Source organism: Mchenga conophoros, linkage group LG16 (genome assembly GCF_057382185.1).
Source record: "Mchenga conophoros isolate Kocher_MC1m ecotype Shallow Benthic linkage group LG16, M_conophoros_male_GT1.1, whole genome shotgun sequence".
Taxonomy (NCBI): domain Eukaryota; kingdom Metazoa; phylum Chordata; class Actinopteri; order Cichliformes; family Cichlidae; genus Mchenga; species Mchenga conophoros.
In genome coordinates this window covers 27,110,112-27,122,275 of record NC_140541.1, presented here as the reverse complement: position 1 = coordinate 27,122,275, position 12,164 = coordinate 27,110,112, and the positions used below count along the sequence as shown (strand labels likewise).

General features: G+C 36.8%; 1 protein-coding gene across 4 annotated transcripts in view; it reads left to right on the top strand.

The window, feature by feature from the left end:
- cps1 (carbamoyl-phosphate synthase 1, mitochondrial) overlaps window positions 1-11,713 on the top strand; it is a 62,727-nt gene extending 51,014 nt beyond the window's left edge. For 3 of the 4 annotated variants that reach the window (XM_085248631.1, XM_085248629.1, XM_085248632.1), the window contains exons 33-38: window positions 1,419-1,497; window positions 1,814-1,908; window positions 5,996-6,055; window positions 6,307-6,419; window positions 10,377-10,506; window positions 10,609-11,713. In XM_085248631.1, the coding sequence (XP_085104757.1) occupies window positions 1,419-1,497; window positions 1,814-1,908; window positions 5,996-6,055; window positions 6,307-6,419; window positions 10,377-10,506; window positions 10,609-10,722 (591 nt within the window). In that variant the 3' untranslated portion in view covers window positions 10,723-11,713. The remainder of the gene's footprint in view (window positions 1-1,418; window positions 1,498-1,813; window positions 1,909-5,995; window positions 6,056-6,306; window positions 6,420-10,376; window positions 10,507-10,608) is intronic. The other variant, XM_085248630.1, reaches the window with a different exon arrangement.
- Window positions 11,714-12,164: the final 451 nt, after the last annotated feature.

Genomic DNA, 12,164 nt, shown 5'->3' with positions numbered 1-12,164 from the left:
ACAGTTCTACTCTGTTTCGAGTGGTAGGATGTTGAGATTGGAAAAGCTGGAATATTGTAACAATCATACAATCCCACACACTCAATTGCATTTGAAGAACAAGCAATTATAGGCCAAACTGGGCAGCCTTTTTAAGAACTCTGTTTATGAAGGCTTGTCTTCTCGTATCTCGTGACGGCTAAATCTTGACAGATGTCGGTGAGTGCATTTTTTTTTTTTTTTTTTTTTTTAAACACGTCCCTGTGTTTCCCCTTTTGTTTGCGCCTACATTATATTTCCATTTTCATTTCTTCTTCTTAGTGTTAATGATTTAGAATTGGATGATGTTGCTTGGGTCTTTACAGTTTTGTGGCAGGTAAAATTGGTACTTCATTTGACTCACAAATGGACCGTTTTACTCGGAAACCTTCAAATGTGTCTTTGTCAGTCTTTCTGAATTTATATCTGTTTTTGTCTCCGTCATTAAAACTTCCCTCGTTGTTGTTCATTCTCAATACATGGCCCTCTCTCCATTTCATTTTCTTTCTTCTTTACATTCTGCCATTTTATCTCTGCATACTTCCCTGCCTTTCTCTGACTCTTTGAACAAAGGCACGATAAAGATGCTGGTCCCTTGTCTGCATTCCCCTCTCTTCGTCCCTTCTTACATTAGTATGCTAACATTACATTCACTGATTAGATAGCTCGCTTCAAGGATGAATCCCCCGCCCCCCAAGTGGCCCTTGCGTGTGTGTGTGTGTGTGTGTGTGTGTGTGTGTGTGTGTGTGTGTGTGTGTGTGTGTGTGGACAGACAATGCCACAACCCTATTCGTGGTGGTCTGCAGTTTGAGAAGCATCACTACTTTTCTCTTTCATGTTGTCCACGGCAGTAGTCATAGCAGTTCTCTCTTGTATTATACCATGCCTCCTCTTCTCATTTCTGTAGAAAGAATTGTTTCTACTTGGTATTAATTTGACACTCTATTTATCAGTATTTGCCTTTTCTTTTCTGTAGTCCATAAACAAACAGCTGTTGCGTGGTTTAGCTGTTACTCCTAATGACAAGCTTTCTTCCACCTGTAGGTGGCAGCGTCATGAAATCTCTGAAATGGTTTCAGTAGACTGTAACCATAATGCATGATACTGACCAATAATGTTAAAGAATATTCTTAATTGACTGCCACTTTTTTGTAGTTTTCTTTTTCTGTTCTTTGGAAACCATTTTTTCAACTTCAGTTAAAGATTTTACTGATTTATTTTTGGAAACTTATCCCACAAACCTAATATTAATCTTCTAGCTTGTTAGAGCTGTAAACTGGAGTCTCTTCAAAAAAACAAGTGACAGAGCTTTAGTATTAGCTCACATTTGGTGACATTTCTTTTCTTTTTTCACAGTCTTGTCAAAATAAACTTCTTGCTCTTTTCGATCTTTTTACCAGGCACCCATGTTCTCCTGGCCACGACTGAGAGATGCAGATCCTGTACTTCGCTGTGAGATGGCTTCCACTGGAGAAGTAGGTCCCTTGCAAATATACAACTCAATGGTGTGTGTGTGTGTGTGTGGATATAGAGATGTGTGTGGATATAGAGATGTGTGTGGATATAGAGATGTGTGTGGATATAGAGATGTGTGTGGATATAGAGATGTGTGTGGATATAGAGGTGTGTGTGTGTGTGGATATAGAGGTGTGTGTGTGTGGATATAGAGATGTGTGTGTGTGGATATAGAGATATCTATAGATATCTCTATCTCTCTTTATTATTGTGTTTCAATTGTAGAATTAGTTCAAAGACATTCTCATGTTTCTCCTTTTTTGTGTTCTGATGCAGGTAGCTTGTTTTGGACCAAACATTTACTCGGCCTTCCTGAAAGCTATGCTGTCCACAGGCTTTAAGTTGCCTCAGAAGGGCATCCTGATTGGGATTCAGGTAAGGCTCCAAGTATTATGCTTTTACTTCTTTCTGTTTCCTTTAGGTGCTCCCCTACAAGACATCAAATGTGTAGACAAGTGTTTCAGGCTATCGGGTTCATGCAGGTCTAACTACTCTCACTGACCTATAAACTATGACCAACTCTGGCAGTCTGGGGAATGACCCAGTAAGGCTGCAATACATAATATGGAAATGATAAAAGTTCTTAGTTATAGAGCTGATGCTTTTTTACATAAATGACTAAGAACTACCACTGACATAAGAGTCACATTAGTTAAGGAGAAAACTGTTTACATACTTATCAGAATGCTATGTCAGAATGAAAAAATTGCTGCAAAACACAGAAGTTTTTCCAATCTGCAGTCACAGAAAAGAACAAAATGTTAAGCTGGACTGTTTTCTGCCACTGCATTACATGATTTCTAGTAATTAAGTCTTGCTGCTACCCAGAGTTGCCAAACTGCGAGTTCACTAATGCAGCTTTAACAAAGCACTCACAGCACCATCTGTGTAATTGGTGCTCTTGGGGAACAGGTCCACTTCAAGGCAAGTGCCTGGGGTCATATACAGACTATAACGTGGCTGACAAACAGCAGCAATTTTGGCTGACGGATCCAGAGAATGCAGACACATGGAACTACAAAAAACAAAAAAACTTAGTTGTAGGGGAGTTTAAAATGGTCTTTTTGATTGAGCAATCTTTGTGAAGAAGTCTGCTGGAGGGTGGGGTAAACATCTGAGTTTCACACAGAGTTCTGAAATGATGTACTCATATTAGGCTCATTTCTGTGATGCTGATATAAGTTTTTTAATGGATATTCTGCTGACAGTGTACACACTGGACTCTTGGTTTCTGCCTATCACAGTTTTTTGGCAGAAAAGTTCCTAAACCCAACCAGCTGCAGTAGAGGAGGCGGGGGATGGGGAGAGTTCAGTGCTTCATTACAATTTAATACTGTGCTCTTCTCATGCAGCATTATCAATCCTCCATATTGAAGCCAATCACCTATTGTGCAGTAACACAAGAACAATGGATCCACTAAAATGCCAGAGGTTTGCTGTTCTCATGCTGTGATCGATGCTGGATGAATCCACACCAAGATAAAAATCAGAGCTGAGTTGTTTTGGGATGGTTGTTCTCCCTAGAAGTCGTTGTCCTGCAAAGACCACACCAAGAGCACAATAAGCAGTCCTGAAAGATGTGCAAAAATATCTACAAAATACAGAATTAAATGGGTTGTGTACTCACACTGAGCACGCATACCAATTTTTCATATAGTGGACAGTCTTTAATATACAAAAACACTGAATAAGAATGGTGTTAATCGGTGAAAGGACACCGCAAAAGAAATCCCTATTGGGTTAAAAAAAAGGGGAAACTTCTAAGGTTCAGAAAAGAAACTAGATACTTATAAGAAATGCACAAAGCAGACGTAAGTTAACTTAATGGAAAAAATCCACAAAGGGAGAAAAGGCAATGCACAGCACCATCAAAGCCTTTTTCTAACCACAGTGATGCTTTGCTACATTAGGCTTGAAAACTTTACTACCAGCGTGTACACCCTGAATTCCAAATTGTATCAAGAAATTACAGAAAAAAAGGACCAATCTTACGAAATGTTGAGTGAAATGATAAACAAAGGCACTCCAAAAGCACACACCAATTACCACTAGAAGAAAGATCTTCAACTAAGACGATGCAGAAATGTTAGACGTTTGCATGAGATACGGTACAAGATTCTTTAGCAGATACAGAAAATGTCTGAGGTCATTCCTGCTAATGGATGTTCCACAGGTTGCTCAATTGAGGCGTTTACTTTTTCCAGCATGTACTGTGAGGTATACTAGTTTTGGTTTTTTGTTTTTTTGTTTGTTTTTCCCCAATAAAGGCTTAAACATTTTGAATAATTAATCCGTAAACCCTGACAATACCGATGGTTTTCAAAAATGTTTTCTTGCAACTCTACACAAACTCTACAAAGTTCTTTGATCTGGTTTTGTATTGGAAATATGTATGTAGGTCTGAAAATATTATAACCGCTGTCTGCGGCTCTGTGTTACGGCAGATCATTTTACAAATTGTTTGTCTAGAAATGGATTGCTTAGCTATCAAATGTCTTCAGCATTTCAGTATTTTTGCAGGATCTACAAAAGTAAAGTTTTTTTGTTTTACTTTATTTAGTTTGTCTTAACAGACAAAAACTAAACAGTTGTGTTCAAGATACTCTTTCTTTAAGGCTGTTTAAACAAGTTTTTATTGAAAATTAGATTAATCACTCAGACTACTTATATTAACAATAACTATTGGTAAAGTTTGTTATTTTCCTAACCTGTCATGCCCTTATTTTTAGCTGTATGTCAGATTTGCCCATCTAAGTACAGACTTCTGTGTTATATAAGGCTTAATGTAGTTACATGACAAATATCAAACCATATCACAATGCTTTTGATGAGACAGCAGTGACTTCAGCAGGCGCATTGTTTACTAAGCTGAAGGGCACCCAGTGTGAGCATAATCAGTTGCAAATCAGGAGCAAACACTCTGAAAGTGCTGAAAACTCTTCTGTGTGCTTGGTAGAATCCATTAAGTGGGTCATTTGAAGTTGATCTCCAACAAAATTGTTTTTTTTACGTCAGCTTGTTTCATGGAAAAAACAGAATAATTGAAATTCTTTTCTGCTTAAATAATAGATTTTTTTTTTTTTTTTTTTTAAGTGCACAGCATTGTCTGTACCGAATGTCCATGAGTTACATAAAACAGACTCGAGCAACACACAAGAATGAATGTGTACTGCATAACAAAACTGACATCATGTAAACTGCTTGTATGGTTGAACATGTTTATAATCCTCTGACAGAACAGTCTTAACTACCACAGTTACAATCAAACAAGCATCTGCAGACAACAAGAGTAACCCTTTTAATACTTAACTGAATACCTCGTTTCAGGGCTGGTTTGTGTCTTCCTTTTATAGATCTACAAGATGTAACCTTGAAGTCATTTTTAGCATCAGTGGTGTCAGACTGTTCCAAGATTGGCACAATATGACCTACCCTCCATTGACCTGAAGGAAAAAGAACACCTAGTTACAATCACATCCTTAAGATCAGAGCAGTTTGGTCTATTTAGATTTTCCGTACGAATGTAGTTGTCCTGCTCATACCTTGTTTTATAGATTATTATAGATTCGCATTATCAAGGGTTCTGAATCTAGAAGGATACCTCAAGAAATATGTATTGTTGTTTTTGTGTTTTGTCTCTTTCTTTCTTTTCTTTTTTTAAAACAATGGTTTCTCAGTATTTTTTTTTTAATTTATTTTTTTTTTAGCACAACTGAAGTTCCTGGTAAGCTTGAAGATAAATTATGCAGTCAGTGTCTGTTGTCATAGCAAACACATGTACTCTCTGAGAAATCTTCCATTGGTTGACTGTTGCCAAAAGACAGATGGCAAAGTCATCCCACCAGAGTGAGGAAGTAAATAGACTGTCACACTTTAAAAGAAAAAAACAAAACTGCTCCTTAGCTTGCCTCAGTTATCATATTCCTTATCAGAGAATCTGTTGTTTAGATTTCTGTTGTCTAGATATTGCAATGCTGCCTTTTTTCTTTTCTTTTTTAACTTCAAATTGACTGATATAACACACCTACCTACCAAACCAGAATGTCATTATGTTGTCTTAATTTGGAACAACCCTTTATTGCCTTTGTAAATGTTTAATGAATTGGGGGGGGAAATGTGGGTATTCCAAAGGGATGACAATATTTGTATTATTGTTGAATATTTATATAGTCCTAATTGGGCATCTAAAAATTCAATTATTTTACAAGTTGTGCCTTATTTTGTAACCGCTTTTCTGTAGGGAAGTATCATGAATACAGTGTGATTTTGATTTGAAAGGGAAAGTGAGACAGAAAAGAAGAACAAACCTTCAATGATACAGTGCTGAATTTGTCTCATACAGTATCTGTCAGCAATTACGGATCAACAGAAATCTGCATGAAAGCGCTCCCTCTGTTTGTTGTTTATGATGTTCTTATGTCATTTAGTTTTTCAAATATCCGTCTGCTTCCCTCCCTTCCAGCATTCGTTCCGACCCAGTTTCTTGGCTACAGCAAACCAGCTGAAAGAGGAAGGCTTCAAGGTGACTGCAATTTCAAACATAAGAGACGAGACGTGTTATTGAAAATCAGAAATATTTTCCTTTTTGTGATTTTCGGTCATTGAAAATCAGAAATGGCTTCCTTTTTATGATCTTCGGTTAATGAAGCTCTTCTGATTCCTGCTCTTTAGATTTACTGAAAAGAACTAAGAATTTCTTTCCTCCTTTCCTTCAGTATTTCTACATTCTATATATGTATGCGTTTGTAATGCTACATTATATTGCTCTTCTAGCTCTATGCTACTGAAGCCACTTCCGCTTGGTTGTGTGCCAATGACGTTCCTGCCATTCCAGTAGCCTGGCCCACTGGGATGGGTGGAGACAACAGCTTGCCCAGTATTAAGAGGTGAGTAAATGTTCATTTAGATTACTAAATTGATGTTAAACCCTTCTGGCACATTTATTGAAGTGGCTCATGTGAAACTTTGGCCTTTAAACTTTGAAGCCAAGCTTGTGGTTTTTAGAGGAAGTGTTTAAGCATTAAATGAATTGTAACATATTAGATTAAAAACAAGATGTCTAATCAGCATAGTATGCTGCCTTAAGATCTAAAGCCTCTTCATTATCGTTGTAAGATGTGAAAAGATCAAAGAAGATTTAGCAGACTCTGAAGTCCAGAGTCATTACATTGACCAGTATAAGACTTGAATAGGGAGAATGATGAAATTATTTATAAGGGTAACATAAAGTTAAAGCAGTTATGGGCAATAATAAAGTACAAAAATTGAACAAATATTTTGCACAACTTCCATAAATGGCGCTGCTACTCTTCCACTTTTTGACACTTTGTTACGGTCCTATAGCGTGTCTCCTAAGTTGATTTTGGTTGGTCGACACTAATGACTTGTCATTGAATTATCATTTTCTCGTGTACTACTGCTCCACTTTCCAGACACACAGCACACTGTAAAATACTGACACTGAAGTCTGGTCACAGAGAGAAACTATCACAACCAAAGAAAATCAAAAATAGCACAAATTAGGTAGATAGTGATATATTTTGCTGTTGGCCACTCCTGTGAAACATTGTAGGGAAACTTGCAGTGGAAGCTTAATTAGAGTTGCAAAACTTTGAACATTATAGATTGCATTCTTTAATAGCATTTCACTTTCTTGGTATCTTAACCAGGACATGTCTGGCGACGAATTGCTGTACATTGTTTTAACATTGGTCTGTTTTTTATTGAATTGCTCAGTTGCCAGTAGTACAACCTGTTAAGAAAGTTCTACATAGAGAGAATTATTGTAGCACAGTAGCCGTGACTGTGACGGTGTTCAGGTAACGATTCCACAAACGGGTAATGATCATGCCACAATGAAGCCATCTGGACCATATGTTCGGAAGTCAGCTAGTGAAAAAGAAGGTACGAAAAATGTAATAAGCCTAGACCAACACTAACAAACACATACAGATGTACACAACACTATTTGGCATCATCTGTGCAAGGTGGCATAGAGGCCAATTCTTTATAGAAGGAAAAAAACTCAACCTTTGTTGTCACTGTCTGTCACACACGTTCATTTAGAATTCAGCCTTATTTCTATGCAGTCTGTCGAAGGCCTTCAGGTGAAAATGTAAAAAGAGACTGGGGCTGTGTGTGTGTGTGTGGGGACAGAGAAAATTTGGTCTGATCTTTGTTTATGTTGGAAGTATACAAACACAATTTGCTTATTTGGTCATAATTATAATATTTGTTTGTTTGTTTTTTGTTTTTTTGTCTTTTCTGAACATTCTTGTCCAACATTTGGATTATTGGCAGGAAAAATCTAACACTTGGATTTAATAACTGGCGGGACATCCTTTTGCAGCAGTAACTTCAAATAAGTGTTTTCAGTAGCTTCACATCAGGCCTGTTATGCTCTCAGAAGGTATTTTAGACTTTTTTTTTTTTTTTTTTTTTACAGCGTTCCTATATCTCGGCCACATTGTTAAGATTTCTTGAGTGAACAACTGACCTGAGCTCCGTAACATTTCTAGTCTCAAGGTCTGGGTTCTGTCTGGCCAATGTGCAAATTCAGCGTCTCTTTCTTTTCACAGTGTATTTACTTTTATGTTTAAAGTCCTTTTTTTTTTTCTTTTCTGCGACATCACCAATTTCTACAACAGCTTCAGCTAGTGGAGAAGCCACTCTGATATTATCCTGTAAAATGCTCTTGAGCTGTCTAGAAGGAGCAAACCAACCCCAAATCCTCTTTCCACTGTGTTTGACTTTTGGGTGAATGATTTCATTTTGGCAGCAGCCCTCTTTTACACTATGGTTAACTTGCATACAGTACAGAAAGCTCAATCACTGAAAAATATTCCTGTATTGATTCCTCTTCATCTCCAACTTTTTGTCTCTGATTCTTGTTTTAAGTTGTTAAAAATATTGTATTATAGTTGGGTGACCATTCCCACAGAGTAGACTCTGCTAAATTGTCTTTACATCCACCTGTAAACTGATGACTGAGACTTTCTTCATCAACTGTTCCAGCTTCATACAAGTCAGCAATTACAACAGCAAATACAACTTTGAGATCTTAGATCTTCCCACAACTTCAAGCTGATTTCATTGATGATTGGGCTTTATGTTTGCAAGTTTGTAACTCAGCTTTTGCTGATGATAATAATTTTAGCTGTAATTTTCTACTTGCATTATGAGTATTTCAGTTGTGTGATCAATGTGGACTTGTGTTTGTGTTTGAATATTTGTTAAACTATGGTTTTATCAATCAAGAGCTGATATAATGATTATCTGAAGCAGACTGATCAGTCAGGCAGGAGAAAATGCCATTGTCAGCAACATGGTCAAACCTGATTTTAGTTATTTCATTTTTTTTTTAAATTCTTCATAGCTCTCTTTGTTCTTTCTGTTCTTTTCCTAGTTGTAAAGTATCTGTGTCATTTCAACTTGCTGCATCTCTGTATAATTGTCTTCGTCCTTCACTGATTCCTTTTTTTTTGTCTTTTTTGCTTAGAATGTAAAGTCAAGTCATCTTGTCTAATCTGATTTTCAAGAATCTGTTTCCACTGTAGAGAATCTGTGGGGTATATGGCCTAAAGCTATGCGGTTCTGGTCAGGCGAGTTGGCTGCCAATCAAGCACAGTAATAACAAACCATTTGGTAGATGTTTTGTCACTATGGGCAGGTACTAAGGGCTGCTAGAAAACAAAAATGGGTATTTCCATAAAGCTCGTCAGCAGCTGGAAGCTCTACAACTTCCTGGCAGACGACCTGCCATTTGCAGGCACCTCAAATAATCGGACTGTGGACAATTCAAACTTGAATGATCTTCAACTCTTGTTTCTTGTACTCTCCCCCCACGCTCTAGGTCCTTGATTTCCAAATCAAATCAGAATTTACTTTTATTTGAAAGGGGGATTTTTGAACCAGTGAACAACACTCTAGTTTTTTTTTTTTTTTTTTTTTTTTTTTTTCCTTTACCCCAAGTAAGAAGCTTCTCACATCTCTGATTTAGGAGTGGCTTAATATTAAGAATGTGACGGTTGTAGCTCCTTTCCTGAAAACATCTGTTCATGGTGGCTTGTGATACACTGACACCAGTTGTGAAACCCAAGTTCTTGAATCAACTGGTCACTGGTTGCTTGTGCACCTTCCCAACAACACTTTCCTGTTCCAGTGAACTCTCCAATCTGTGGACTTTCTCTGGCTTAATCCTCCTTGTTGAAGGTTTCATTTGTCTTCCCAGTGACTGTTTCCATGTGCAAGACTGAACTAGACTGTAAATATCATTTCTTAATGTTTGAATAGTAATTTAATCAAATTTAAAATTTAATATTCTAATAATCTGAGCTTAATTATTGATTTTAGTCCTCTATAATCCATAACCAAAGTTAAAACACAAAATGAATGAAATATTTCATTTTACATAAATAAAAATAGGTTAAAATCTTTTCTGAATTAAATTATAAAAAAATTTCATAATATTCTTACATGTAGCAGCTCAGAATCTTAACATTTAATTTTCTTAAGAGTTAATGCAAAGGAGTTAAGTCATTGACAGATTGACACACTCACTCTCACACACATCAGTTGTGGGTGTAGAAATATTTGCTGCATTTTCCAAGGAAACTTTGGCACATAAGGTTCAGGGCTCAAACCTTCAAACCTACAGATAGTCGAGTCTGCTCCACCACCTGAGCTGCATCCACCCCATCACATTTTGTTTGAGTCAAAGTTTACTCTGTGCTTTGGGTTTAAATTGAATGATTTCTTTTAATTTTTTTTTTTGCATGTGTTGTGTTTTTTGTTTTTTGTTTTTTGTTTTTTTTTTTTTTTTTTTTTTTTTTTTTTGTTTATAGATTGATCAGTGAGGGTCATATCGACCTGGTGGTCAACTTGCCCAATAACAATACTCGACACGTGAAGGATAACTTCCTCATCCGCAGAATGGCCATTGACCATGGAGTCCCACTCATTACCAATTTTCAGGTCAGTACTATGCTGCCAACTAAAACTTGTGGTTTTATTTACAATCTGACTCACTGTGACAACTGACTGACTTCTGTTTCATTTTTTTTCTTTCTGCGTTAGGTGGTAAAGCTATTTGCTGAGGCGATCCACTATGCAGCTCAGCTGGACACTACAAGTCTTTTCCACTACCGACAGAAAGAAAGCCAACAAAGAGGGTCTGGCCAGCAGGGTTAGAATTTCCTCTCCAGTCCTGTTGCCAAACAGCAATATGAAGTGAGAGCAATATTTTGTACTATTTTCTTATAACACTTGGAGCCAAGCTTTCCACATTAATGGGGAAATAAGCCCATTTTAAATAAACCAGAATTCTCCTAAAGTCAGGGCTTTTACAATAATTAAACTCTGCCTTTCCCAAAAGGTCAGACGGGTCATTAGAATAAATGTCCCGAACTAGGAAAGAGATGAGTGTTGTACTGAATTAGGATAAACATCAGCCATCGAGTTTCTTCATAACCTGGCAATTCAAAAACTGTTAATATTAATAGCTAGCAAGCTAAAAAGCATTATAGAACTAATTACTAATAATTAAAGCCCTTTCGTTGGAGCGCAAAACCAATTCTAAAGGGTGACTTATAAAGGGGTACCAGCGAAGGTAATTACACTGGATTTTCAATTATGTAAATCCCTAAGGAGAGTTTATGTTCTTTTGTTGTTTCATTTATGGCTCTCGCTGGATGTAATGAAATGAAAATTTTCAATTTCTCAGCTCCCCTCAGTAAATTTTAATGCTACTGGCTTGGCCAAAAGACTTTACTAATTTGCTCTTGTTGAGGCATTTTATTGTAGTTTGGATGGTGCTAAAGATGTACTGTATGTAAAGCATGTACTATATCCATAACTTTCAACATAAGTGTAGATAAACAAACTGAAATAATAGACTTTCCCCCATTTTGGTAAGAAATCACTGTTATTTTCAAGGGCATCGGTCTGGAACACAAACTTTGAAGTTTGAAGAAGATGGCAACCTCCCTGTTTATATATTTGGATCGATCTCTGTATATGCCATATGTTTCAAATTCAGTCTGCATGTGAACCTGCTGTGCATTTTAATGCATCAAAGTGAAAACGCATTCAACCAGACGTTGTGTTGAAATAGTCTCATATTTTGTTACGTGCTTTTGGTAATAGTTGTTTTAACAATCAGTGAAACACAATAAAGACTTATTTCACATAATGGATGCTCTTTGTGTTGGTGTTTTTCAGTGCGCTTGTGATGGTCGTGCATTAAAATGACTGTCACTCTAACATCAGTGTAGATGCTTTTAAGAGCCCCGTCGGACACAGACACACACAAATTAATTTGGCACTAAAACGTCAAATTGAGAAAGACTAATAATGGCGACAGTTAATTCTAAGGCCAGTTGTTAGCTTGTGATCAGATCATCTAAGTCATATTTACTGCAAATGTGTATGACGTAAAAGCAAAAATCCCAACTTTATAACAAGGCTTGATATCTGTGGCACTGTACACTACATGTTAAATTTGTTTAATACTATTATGTGTTAATACAGTTCTTACATGGACAATTAAGATGACTTTTAATGTCAGAATGTCATGTACAAGTTTGCTGCATTTCTCCCCCTCTCTGTCACCCTCAGATGAGAATAAGTTGGTT